This window comes from Grammomys surdaster, unplaced genomic scaffold, assembly GCF_004785775.1.
Source record: "Grammomys surdaster isolate TR1022 unplaced genomic scaffold, NIH_TR_1.0 166, whole genome shotgun sequence".
Taxonomy (NCBI): domain Eukaryota; kingdom Metazoa; phylum Chordata; class Mammalia; order Rodentia; family Muridae; genus Grammomys; species Grammomys surdaster.
The window spans coordinates 7,066,002-7,077,578 of record NW_021604614.1 but is presented as its reverse complement, the minus strand read 5'-3'; the positions used below and the strand labels follow the sequence as shown (position 1 = coordinate 7,077,578).

The 11,577-nt window shown below is 44.0% G+C and overlaps 1 protein-coding gene and 2 non-coding genes across 3 annotated transcripts; all 3 read left to right on the top strand.

Annotated features, from left to right (window-relative positions):
- The first annotated feature begins 90 nt into the window (after positions 1 to 90).
- Positions 91 to 10,719, top strand: Cct6a (chaperonin containing TCP1 subunit 6A). The gene is made up of 14 exons (XM_028765928.1): positions 91 to 270; positions 889 to 952; positions 1,751 to 1,885; positions 2,515 to 2,688; positions 3,254 to 3,357; positions 4,035 to 4,145; positions 4,342 to 4,501; positions 4,580 to 4,662; positions 6,248 to 6,344; positions 6,949 to 7,096; positions 7,636 to 7,769; positions 9,133 to 9,235; positions 9,946 to 10,018; positions 10,106 to 10,719. Exons 1-14 carry the CDS (start codon positions 134 to 136, stop codon positions 10,176 to 10,178), a joined length of 1,596 nt encoding a protein of 531 aa, XP_028621761.1. The 5' UTR covers positions 91 to 133; the 3' UTR covers positions 10,179 to 10,719.
- LOC114620208 lies at positions 2,252 to 2,386 on the top strand. The gene has a single exon (XR_003711288.1). It is a non-coding gene; the product is annotated as a small nucleolar RNA SNORA22 (small nucleolar RNA).
- Positions 7,146 to 7,278, top strand: LOC114620204. The gene has a single exon (XR_003711286.1). It is a non-coding gene; the product is annotated as a small nucleolar RNA SNORA15 (small nucleolar RNA).
- Positions 10,720 to 11,577: the final 858 nt, after the last annotated feature.

Below are 11,577 nucleotides of genomic sequence, written 5' to 3'. Positions count from 1 at the left end.
CGGGCACCAGGAACGCTGCAACCCAATGGTGGTGCCCTTTGGGCGCGCTGGGGGCGGGCCAGATTCGTAAGACTTTTCGAGAAGACCCGCATAGAGCACGTTGTTCTCGGCCTCTCCCTGAGCTAGGCCAGCCATGGCGGCGGTGAAGACCCTAAATCCTAAGGCCGAGGTGGCCCGGGCGCAGGCAGCGCTGGCGGTGAACATCAGCGCGGCACGGGGCCTGCAGGATGTTCTGAGGACCAATTTGGGGCCTAAGGGCACCATGAAGATGTAAGCCTGGGCTGGCGGGAGGGCGGGCCTGGCAGGTCAATGGCCGCAAACTCCAGTCGCTGCTCTCAGGCCTTCGCGCTGGCGTTTTCTACAATGTCTGTGCTGCATCCCATCCAAGCCACCCCGATTCGCGCCTTTCGAGGTTGCCGATTGCACACACTTCCTTTGGAGGAAGAGAATGGCGTGTGCACTGCTCCTGAACCCAGCCCCGCGGCCGCGAATTTACTAGGATGTAGGAGTAAGGTCCAAATTTCAGAGGATCTATTTTCGTTACCTTATTAGGAAGCAAATTAATGAAGCGCTTTGATATTTAACTCTGCTCTTATTTACTCCCTGTCTTTCTCGCCTCTAGTATCCGTTCCTCAAATAACGCCTGCTTTGGAGTCATATTTCGTAGCCTCCTTTTGTCCCCTTTACACCTCTTGTTAAACTTTTCATTATGTATTTAGTTGAGGTAGGGTCTGAGTGACAAGTTATGGGTTGTCTCGAACTCCCAGAGATTCACTTCAAGAGGGGTTGGGGGATATACATCACTTCCCCTTGGCTGCTTTATGGAATTCTTCGTTTTGTATTGAAAAAGTCACATTTTTGGCTCATCAATTCCTACCCATTTGACAGGCTTGTGTCTGGTGCTGGAGACATCAAACTTACTAAAGATGGCAATGTGCTGCTTCACGAAATGGTAAGAGTTTTGCCGTGCTAGGTAAAAAAAAAATCTTGATCTCCTATTCCATCTGAGGTGGATAAAATTCTCCATCCAGTCATCATGCCTTTCAATCAGAAATATAAGAAGTGCTTTTAGTGAGTGAAGAACTATAGAATTTGACACATGTTTGGATCCTTGGGGATTTTTTTGTTTTTTTCCTTTTTGTTTTTGTCCTACTTTGTAGGCTGGGCTTTTGAAAATTTGTATAAAAGAAGATTGCTATGTCTACTTCAGCTAAATTTTGTAACACAGCTCTAATCCTGGTACTTAGCCAGCTCTCTGGGTTCAAAGCCAGCAGAGCTGCGGACGAATAGTGAGATCCTGTCAGAAACAGGGCAGTGGGAAAGAAAAGCAAAGTAAACGCTAATCTTTCCACTCAACTGCAGAGGAAGTGAAAACCTCCTTACGTTTGTTTGTTTGTTTGTTTGTTTGTGATGAATCTCACCATGTAGCCCTGGCTGACCCCAAACTCACAATGATCACCTGCTTTCTGCCTCCTGAATGCTGGGATTAAAGCTGTGCATCTCACACCAGGCTATCTTCCAGTTATTATTTTTGTCCCAGGGGTCATATTAAATTGACCCAACTACCCATTTCCTCACCAGAACTCTCAGGTCCTATAGTTCAATCCTAGTGAAGGGACTTAGTTGAATATCCAAGCAAAATGTGGCCACGCTGTGCAGTCTTATAAAGTAGGCTTTAAAAGAAGCCTGTCCTATGTTTTACCCTAAGTAATGTTTTAAGTCATTTAAATACTTCTTTTTCTACCTACAGCAAATTCAACACCCAACAGCCTCTTTGATAGCGAAAGTGGCTACAGCCCAGGATGACATAACTGGCGATGGCACTACATCCAATGTCCTCATCATTGGGGAGCTGCTCAAACAGGCGGACCTCTACATTTCCGAGGTACACATGATTCTTGTTTCTGTGCTGTGGTGTTGTGTGGGCTGTTGGTGCCGATTGATGTGAAGCTAGCTGAGGGCGCTCCATAGAATGGCCGGGCTGCTTAGCTCTGGAGCCTGTGGCTCTCTGTAACTTGGTCTCAAATGAATGGGAAAAGTCAGTTATATGTAAGTGATTACATATTTATATTTAACGGGCTAGCCTCACACTCAACAGAGATCTGCCTGCTACTGCTCCCACACCCAGCCTACTCTCTGATTTCTTTTTTCAAATATTTCAAAATTATGTGAATTGGTTTGAGATTATGTAGATGAGAGAAGAAGCAGGCTCTTGCAGCAAAGTGTTAGAAGCCAATATTGTGTTTGTGGATTGCACAGTGAACACCCAAGTGTGCTCTGTAGTTCCCTTGGTCTTGACTCTGTGCTAGAGTAAAGTCTGTTCTTTTCCTCTGCATTGAAAGGAGTACTGTGTCCTTTTAAATGTATTCAGAAAATCAGCACACCATCGTAATTATAGTAAGTATGAGTGGCCCGAGGTGTCCCTCCAGACATTACTGGACTTAGTGGATTTTAGCAGTATCTAGTTGAAGATGCAAGTGTTGGCAGTGGATTTTATAACTGTTTGGGTTATAGGGCCTTCATCCCAGAATAATAACTGAAGGTTTTGAAGCTGCCAAGGAAAAGGCACTCCAGTTTTTGGAACAAGTCAAAGTAAGCAAAGAGATGGACAGAGAAACACTCATCGATGTTGCCAGGACATCTCTGCGGACCAAAGTTCACGCGGAACTTGCAGATGTCTTGACAGAGGTGTGTATTAAACATAGTTGGGCGCCTGTGGTACAGTACATGGGGAAAGCCTATGCACACATAGGCTCTTCACGGGATGCCGTGTAGAAGAAAAGATTCGGGTTTTTCCTATGCAGTGATGATCTAATCTGTCTTTAATGTGGAAAGATGGAATTGTTAACAGGCCAGGCTTAGGAAGGAGAATTGCCACTGTTGAACAAAGTCTCTAGTCATCGTGGTTTGGCTTCCCTGCTCCCCCTGCACATTAAAGGGAACTGGTAGTTTGGTGTGTGTTGCAGTCAGATCAGGCTGATGAGCATTGTTCTCTAATACTTTCTTTGGGGGACTTTGGAACTCATCTGCTAGTTCACAATACAGTCTACATTGTCATAAGGTGTGGTTACACCTTGAGGGATGAGGTGGCTTTAAAATGGGGCTGGGATTGGAGGTCTGTGCCACCATAAAATAGTGCTTGTGTCACAGGTTGGGGTTTTGGACACAATGTTCTTAAGCCTTTTTACACTCTTCTGAACAACTAAAGTGTGTCAACCTCTGCACATTAAATTTATTAATGGTTGTCTCATAGGCTGTGGTGGACTCCATTTTGGCCATTAGGAAGAAAGATGAGCCCATTGACCTCTTCATGGTGGAGATCATGGAGATGAAGCATAAATCGGAAACTGATACAAGGTAGGTAAGAGAAGGGTTTGACATGCTTTCTACCCGTGAGCTGCTCCCCGCCCTGATCAGGTTCATGCTGGATAGGTTACTCAGTATGCCATTTGCTCTAGCTGGCGAACACTGGAAATGAGGGAGAACTGTCCTGTGTTTGTGGTCGTGAAATATGAACATGTATTGATGTGCTTGAGTACAGTGTGTAGAAGGAAAGACTTTGTTCAAAGATAATAGTTTGAAAATAAATTCTTTTAAAGATTTGTTTATTTTATGTATGAGTGCTCTGTCTGTATGTATACCTGCATCAGATCCCAGTACAGATGGTTGTGAGCCACCACGTGGTTCCTGGGAGTTCAGTACTCAGGACCTCTGGAAGAATGGCCGGTATTCTTAACCTCTGAGCCATCTCTCCAGCACTGAAAACATTTCTTTAAAGGAGTAAACGTGATCACAGTTTGATAGCCTGCTGGTTGTAGACATGCACACTTGTTATTATTGTTGGGTGGCCTGTCTTGGGTCTTAGAGCACTCCCTTTTCACATTTGACTTTAGGTTTAACTGAAAAGTTGTTGCATAACTTTAGAAACTAGTGAATGTGTATGAAAATTAGCACTGTAACACTTATTTTATTAGTATGTGTCACTCTCCCATCTGTGCATGTTAATAGAAGTGGGAAATTTTCCTGTTTTATAGCTTAATCAGAGGGCTTGTTTTGGATCACGGGGCACGGCATCCTGACATGAAGAAGAGAGTAGAAAATGCCTACATCCTCACATGCAACGTGTCCTTAGAGTATGAGAAAACGTGAGTCTATGGCCCCTTCAGGGTGGGAGGAAGTTGACATTCATTTTCCGCACTGTGAGGACAGTAATCCAGACATGGGGGCTTGGGTTATGTGGAGCCCACTGGTGCAGCACTTGCTTAGAATGTGTCTAATGCAAGCCCCTTAGGAAACTAAGATGACACGTAAATCTCTCCTTTGCTTTTTTTTTTTAAATAGAGAAGTGAATTCTGGATTTTTTTACAAGAGTGCAGAAGAGAGAGAAAAGCTAGTAAAGGCTGAAAGAAAATTCATTGAAGATAGAGTTAAAAAAATCATAGATCTGAAAAAGAAAGTCTGTGGTGACTCAGATAAAGGATTTGTCGTTATTAATCAAAAGGTAAGAACTTAAAATTAATGAATTAGTCTTATTTATTTTTAAGGTGAAGGCTATTGAAAAATGTTTGTTTTTATTCAGGGGATTGACCCCTTTTCTTTAGATGCCCTTGCAAAAGAAGGCATTGTAGCTCTGCGCAGAGCCAAGAGGAGGAACATGGAAAGGTGAGTGGAGCCAACTTAATACTTTGCGTGCGAGTTAGAGTTTTGCCCTGTGTACTTCTGCATGTTCTTTCATTTTACTAGCATGTGTTAATGGAACAGAGTCATTGGTTTCTTTATTATACAGGCATATGATATGCTTTGATCATTTCACACACATTGATTTTATTTTTAAGACAGTCCAGGTGGCCTCAGAAGTGAAAAGATATGTTTACTTTTGCCATCTGAGTGCTTTGGTTATTACATGTACCACCATGTCATCTGTATTTTTTGTGTGTATGTGTGTCCATGGAGGTCAGTTTAAGGCATTAGAACCCCTAGAACTGGCATTAGGGATGTTCAGTCAACATGTGGGAACTGTGGTCTGAGCCTCGGTCCTAGGTGCTCATTGCTGAGCTCTCTCTTGCCCATTGTTCTTAATGGTTTTAGAGAAAGCCGTTGGAGTTGGAAAAGAGGATATAGGGACCCAGGAGGAACAGCCTGGCATATTTCACTAGCTTGGCATATCTTGTAACATGAAATCAAAGGAAAGCTGTCTGGTGTTCCATTGTATATATGTTGTCCTGTTGGTTGGGCCATGGGTTGCACTCAGATTCTGAGGTTTACACATTTTCTTTTTAGACAGAGTCTCAATGTGAACTCACTACTATTATATAAACCAGCATGGCCTCCGGTTCACAGAGATTAACCTGCCTCTGCCTCCTAAACCCTGGGTTGAAAGGTGTGCATCAGCCAGGCAGTGGTGGCTCATGCCTTTAATCCCAGCACTTGAGAGGCAGAGGCAGGCGGATTTCTGAGTTTGAGGCCAGCCTGGTCTACAGAGTGAGTTCCAGGACAGCCAGGGCTACACAGAGAAACCCTGTCTCGAAAAACCAAAAAAAAAAGAAAAAGAAAAGAAAGGTGTGCATCACCATGCCCAGCCACATAAGTGAGACCCGCTTTCTCTTGTCTAGAGGCCACATCAAGAAAACAGTATGTTGGATGTTGTTGTACACAAACATGTAGTCCCGCCACCATTCGGGGAGCGGAGGCAGGCTATTGGCCTTTGTATATACCTCAACCAAACATTCAATACTAAAAACTAGAAAGAAGTTTCCTAAGAAGTATTCCCCCCACAGAAGCCCATCCATATTCTGGTGGGTTTGGTTTTTTTTTTGTTTTTTTTTTTGTTTTGTTTTGTTTTTCGAGACAGAGTTTCTCTGTGTAGCCCTGGCTGTCCTGCTGTCCTGGAACTCACTCTGTAGACCAGGCTGGCCTCAAACTCAGAAATCTGCCTGCCTCCCAAGTGCTGGGATTAAAGGTGTGCGCCACCTCCGCCTGGTGAGACCATTTTTTAAAGACAGTTTTCTATATACACCCCAAGACAGCATACTGGTTTTGAATTGGTGTTTTGATGGCCTTGGCAGGGAGGTTTAAATTGAGATTTAATAGGTTATTTACCCACTGGGTTATGATGAATGCAAAGAGGGCTGCTTTAAGATACACTTTCATGGAGTTCTGAGACTCTCCTTGCTAAAAGATTGTTGGTCTTCTTGAACCTGGTCACCATGGCTTACTGCATTTTCCTTGATGCATTTCACTGTTGCAGGCTGACACTTGCTTGTGGTGGGATAGCTCTGAATTCCTTTGATGACCTGAGTCCTGACTGTTTGGGACATGCGGGGCTTGTCTATGAGTATACACTGGTAAGTGTTTTCTTCCTAAAACAGGTAGTATTTCGTTTGTCAGTGGTTGAGTAGGAAACTTTAAACTCAAAATTAGATTCTTCTTAACAGTTTTTTTGGATTTGAGGGGTTGGTTGGTTGGTTGTTTTTAGACAGGGTCTCTATACTGCATGGGCTAGCCTGGAACTCAACTGTATGGGTCTTTCACTGAGTTGAATCGAGGTAACTTGTAGGAACATGGGTGGAGGGTTATTCACTGGACATGGGCAACTCTTGCTAGTTACTACACCATTTTAAAAATAACTTCCTCATACATTTTGGTATGTTTATGTACAATGTAAGGTGGCTTTTTAAATTTCTTTTGCACCTTGAATTGCTTCCCCCCTTCAGCTTTTCTTTAATGGGATGATGTGGTTTCTTATTATACTACTGACTCTTCATACACCCCTCCTGGTTCTCTTTGCATAATATTTGTATTTGTTGGGTTTGTGTTAAGATAAGGTTTTACTGGCCTTGGAACTCACAGCGACCCACCTGCCTCTGCTTTCCAAGTCAAGGGGTTAGAAGTATGCACCATCATGTCTGTGGGTAACCTGTTTTTGACAATAATTTCTCTTCTACACAGGGTGAGGAGAAGTTCACCTTTATTGAGAAGTGTAACAATCCTCGTTCTGTCACTTTACTGGTTAAAGGACCAAATAAGCACACGCTGACTCAGATCAAGGATGCAATAAGAGATGGCTTGAGAGCTGTCAAAAATGCTATTGATGATGGTAAGAACCACTCGGTATTTGAGTTTTGTTCTTGTTGCTAGTCTAAAAAGCATGGCTGAATACTGTGTTCTTTAGTCAGTAATTTACACAGCCAGACACCATGCAAAAGTAAAGTCTTCCTTTAAGATATCAGTTGATATGCTATATTTTATGGTATATCATTACTAAAAGTGAGTACAAATAAGTGGCTAAGGCTGTTAGTTCCCAAGCTACTGATTACTGTTGTGGTAAGGTTGGACCCCTTTGCTTTTGGCTATTGATTGCTTGTACTGTGGCTTAAGAAGCAAGTCTGTGCCAGGGGTATTGCCTGGAGGTAGAGCACCTGCCTAATGTATCTGAGACCTCTACCTCTATCTCTGTTACTGCAAAAACAGACCGGGTGTATCTGTAATCACAAGCATGTCAAATTCATAAGTTAATTGCCTAATAATAATATTTCATCTTAAAATGAAATATTAACTGTTGTCTCTTTTTGTTTTATTTTGTAGTTGGTAAGTTTTGTCTCTGTAACAGCCTTTTCTCCTTCCCCTGCCCAACAGGCTGTGTTGTCCCGGGTGCAGGCGCAGTAGAAGTGGCTCTGGCAGAAGCACTGATTAAATACAAGCCCAGTGTGAAGGGCAGGGCTCAGCTTGGAGTCCAGGCGTTTGCAGACGCCTTGCTCATCATTCCCAAGGTTTGAATGCTCATTTAAATCTTAGTTTTCCTGACAGCATGTAGCTATGGTCAGTTGTAAACATTAGTTCCTACAGCAGAAAATTAGCCAGTTGTGGTGGCAAGTGCCTTTAATCCTGGCATTTGTGAGGTAGAGGCAGGTAGATTTCAGCCAGCCCGCTTTATATAGTGAATCTCATGCCAGCCAAGGGTATTTATAGCAAGACAATACTTCTTCAGCCCTGAGTGGGTAGAATTTAAAAGAATAGCCACCCTATGGGACAGGCAAGCAGGAAATCCCTGCAGCTGTACAGGAGAGAAAAGGGAGAAAAGAAGAAACACAAATTAAGGACCATGTGCCAGGAAAGAAGGCTTAGTGGACTGATTAGCACAGCAGCGTGGCACCAGCAAACCACTGCCTAGATCAGTTGTTATTGGTGTCTATTAGGTACTCATTAAAGGTTAGGGTTTATGAACAGTGCTTTAATTTACTAGGTTTGGGGTGTATTAGTGAGTCGGTCAACTATTCCTCTCTGCCTGTTGTTCAAAAAAGAATATGAATAATGGCTCTATCTTCAGTCAAAGCATGCAGCCCCACCCCTGTGTGGTGGGTAGGGGCAAGGAGGGGTGTGCTGTAGCACATGCATGGTCAGAAGACTGCTTCCAGGAAGGTTTTTTTTTTATTGGATGTTTTATTTACATTTCATATATTGTCCCCTTACCCCATCCCCCGCCCACCCAGGAACCCCCTATCCCCTCACCCTTCCTCCTGCTTCTCTGCGGATGTACCCCTACCTACCCCCCCACCTCCCCACCCTCCAATTCCCACCCTCTGGGGCGTCCAGCCTTCATGAGGCCAAGGATCTCTTCTCCCACCTATGCCCAGCAGGGTCCTCCACTCTTACGTATACACCTGAAGCCATGGATCCCTCCCTAAGTGCTCCCAGGCTGGTGGTTTAGACCCTGGGAGCTGTGGTTGGTTGGTATTGTTGCTCTCCTCATGGAGAGCCACAAACCCTTTCAGCTCCAATGGTCTTCACTCTAACTCCTCCATTGGGAACCCCATGATCAGTTCAATGGTTATCTGTGAGCATCTGCCTCTGAATATGTCAGACTCTTGCAGACCTCTAAGGAGACATCCATATCAGGCTCTTATCATCATGCACTTCCTGACATCCACATCAGCATGTACCTTTGGTGACTGCACATGGGATGCATACTAAGGTGGAATGGTCTTCAGATGGCCCCTCCTTCAGTTTCTGTCCCTCACTTTGTCTCCATATTTGCTCCCGGAGAGCTTTTTAATGATTGGAAATACTGTTCATTTATTCTGCTTTAATCCTCAATTCTCAGTGTGTCTTTTCAAGAATTAATTTGTTCTCTAGGTTCTTGCGCAGAACTCTGGTTTTGACCTTCAGGAAACATTAGTTAAAGTTCAAGCTGAACATTCAGAATCCGGTCAGCTTGTAGGTGTGGATCTGAGCACAGGTGAGAATACTGCAGCTCCTTTGTGGAGTAAAACTAGATGGGGGTGAAGCTGGGGAGGAAAAGGTGGGTGGCAGGAGGACCTTAGTACTAGTGCTGTGTGGAAAGCAGAACGCCTATGTCAGTACTCAGTAGAAGACATTTGCAAATGAGGGAAGTCAAGAACACACGTAATGTGTGTCAACAACAGCAGGGTGTCCCGAGCAGAGAGTGTGCAAACGTCTGGTAAGCAGTGAGCTTTTCTTGACTGTAAGTCATTACTAAGACGAGATCAGCCACACATCAAACTGGATAGGAGCAGTGATTGGAGGACTCTTGGTTACTAATGTGGTCAGGGGTTAGCCACACTGTTCCTTTGTATTTAAAGACCCTGAGGCCAACATGGTGCAGCCTGTGGACTGCAGCCAGGATGCTGTCTTGAGGTGTATATAGAAAACTGTCTTAAAAAAATGGTCTCGCCGGTCAGTGGTGGCGCACGCCTTTAATTCCAGCACTTGGGAGGCAGAGACAGGCAGATTTCTGAGTTCAAGGCCATCCTAGTCTACAGAGTGAGTTTCAGGACAGCCAGGACTACACAGAGAGACCCAGTCTTGAAAAAACAAAAGAAAAAAAAATGGTCTTAGTTGGCGCGTGTTTTCTCTTTTAGAATTGGTAGGGTCTGTAAAACAAAGTGTTTTCTTGAAAAAAGCCTTTGGTGCTCTGGTTATTTGCAGGTGAGCCGATGGTGGCCGCAGAAATGGGTGTGTGGGATAACTACTGTGTGAAGAAGCAGCTGCTTCACTCCTGGTGAGTTTGAACTCACGAGATTGCTCTTGGCAAGACACACAGCAGTTTGGGTTGAAATCTGAGCTGTCCTCTTTTCCTCCCTTTCAGTACTGTGATCGCCACCAACATTCTCCTGGTCGACGAGATCATGAGAGCTGGGATGTCCTCTCTGAAGGGCTGAAGATCGGCCTGTGGTGCTGCAGAATATTGGGGGATGGTTATTTTTATCCAAGCTTCAAGAATTTTCTCTACCCGACTGGAGAAAAGGAACAGGACATTTGGCACCTATTCAAATTATAATACTGTAAAATTTTATTTTACTTTTTTTTTTTTTTGCATTGAGTGTCTGAACACACTCAAGCAGGTCTTTTTAAACCCACTGAACAAGATGTTTTAGTTACAGTGATACAAAATTTACATAAGATAAGCGTGTTGTCTCCCTTGTTCCTTAAGTGTTCTTTGAAAATTTACAATGGTTTTCTCCTGAATAGGCATGGTGGTGCGTGCCTGTAAGCCTGCCACTTTGGAAATAAAGTCAGGGAGTTCTGTGACAGCTCAGGCTACAGGAGACCACAGATCAAAAGAATAATTTTGTTGTTGTGGATGTATTTGAAATTATCCAGCCAACTCCTGTTAAACATGTAAGAAGATTCTTGCCAGTGTAAAACACATCTGGGTAATTTATGGGTTTCATAGTGTCTCTAATAAATACTTAAGAGTGATGACTGGGTCATACACACTTGAAATAACTGCTAAAATGCTTCGGAAAAGCTAATAAAGCCAGGTTACTACATGGAGGATGGAGGGTCGGAATCCTGCAGCCCAGCCTCTCCAGACAGCATGGAAACAAGAGGCAGGAGCAGTTTCAAATCTAACAGCCAAAGGAAAGATGGTTGAAGAGTAAGGGCTTTAGTGAAACACGTTTAGGCTATTTTCTTTTGCATCATACTTGTCATAGCTATTTCTCACCTCAATTTTCCTTTTTTTTTTTAATCTAATGTATGTGTGCTCTGCTACATATATATCTGCCTGCTTGAGGAGGACATCAGACCTCCCTACAGATGGTTCTGAGCCACCATGTGGTTGCTGGGAATTGAACTCATGACCTCTGGAAGAGCAACCAGTGCTCGTAGCCACGGAGCCATTTCACCAGCCCTCCTTTTATGTGTTTGATATCTGGAGAAAAAGGGGGCTGTCTTGGTATTCCACAGTGAGCGAAATAAAAATTTGAAAGCTGGCCGGGCGATGGTGGCGCACGCCTTTAATCCCAGCACTTGGGAGGCAGAGGCAGGCGGATTTCTGAGTTCAAGGCCAGCCTGGTCTACAGAGTGAGTTCCAGGACAGCCAGGGCTATACAGAGAAACCCTGTCTCGAAAAACCAAAAAAAAAAAAAAATTTGAAAGCTGGTTTTGTGTTAAGATCAAGTGAACAGAGGGAGACATCTGAGTTGAAAGATGGCTCAGCTACTTAAAGTACTTGTTTGGGCAGCCTGGCAGTTCAGTCCACCACCATGGGCAGCTTCTGGCCAGCAGAGGCTGCAGCGCGCTGGGCGTGCAAGGGCTCATTAGCATCACACAAGT

Bases quoted from the DNA above. Each gene is read 5' to 3' on its own strand.
- Cct6a (XM_028765928.1), top strand. From the start codon at position 134: ATGGCGGCGGTGAAGACCCTAAATCCTAAGGCCGAGGTGGCCCGGGCG. The intron at 3,358-4,034 runs GTAGGTAAGAGA...CCTGTTTTATAG, and splicing joins AAATCGGAAACTGATACAAG to CTTAATCAGAGGGCTTGTTT. The intron at 4,502-4,579 runs GTAAGAACTTAA...GTTTTTATTCAG, and splicing joins TTGTCGTTATTAATCAAAAG to GGGATTGACCCCTTTTCTTT.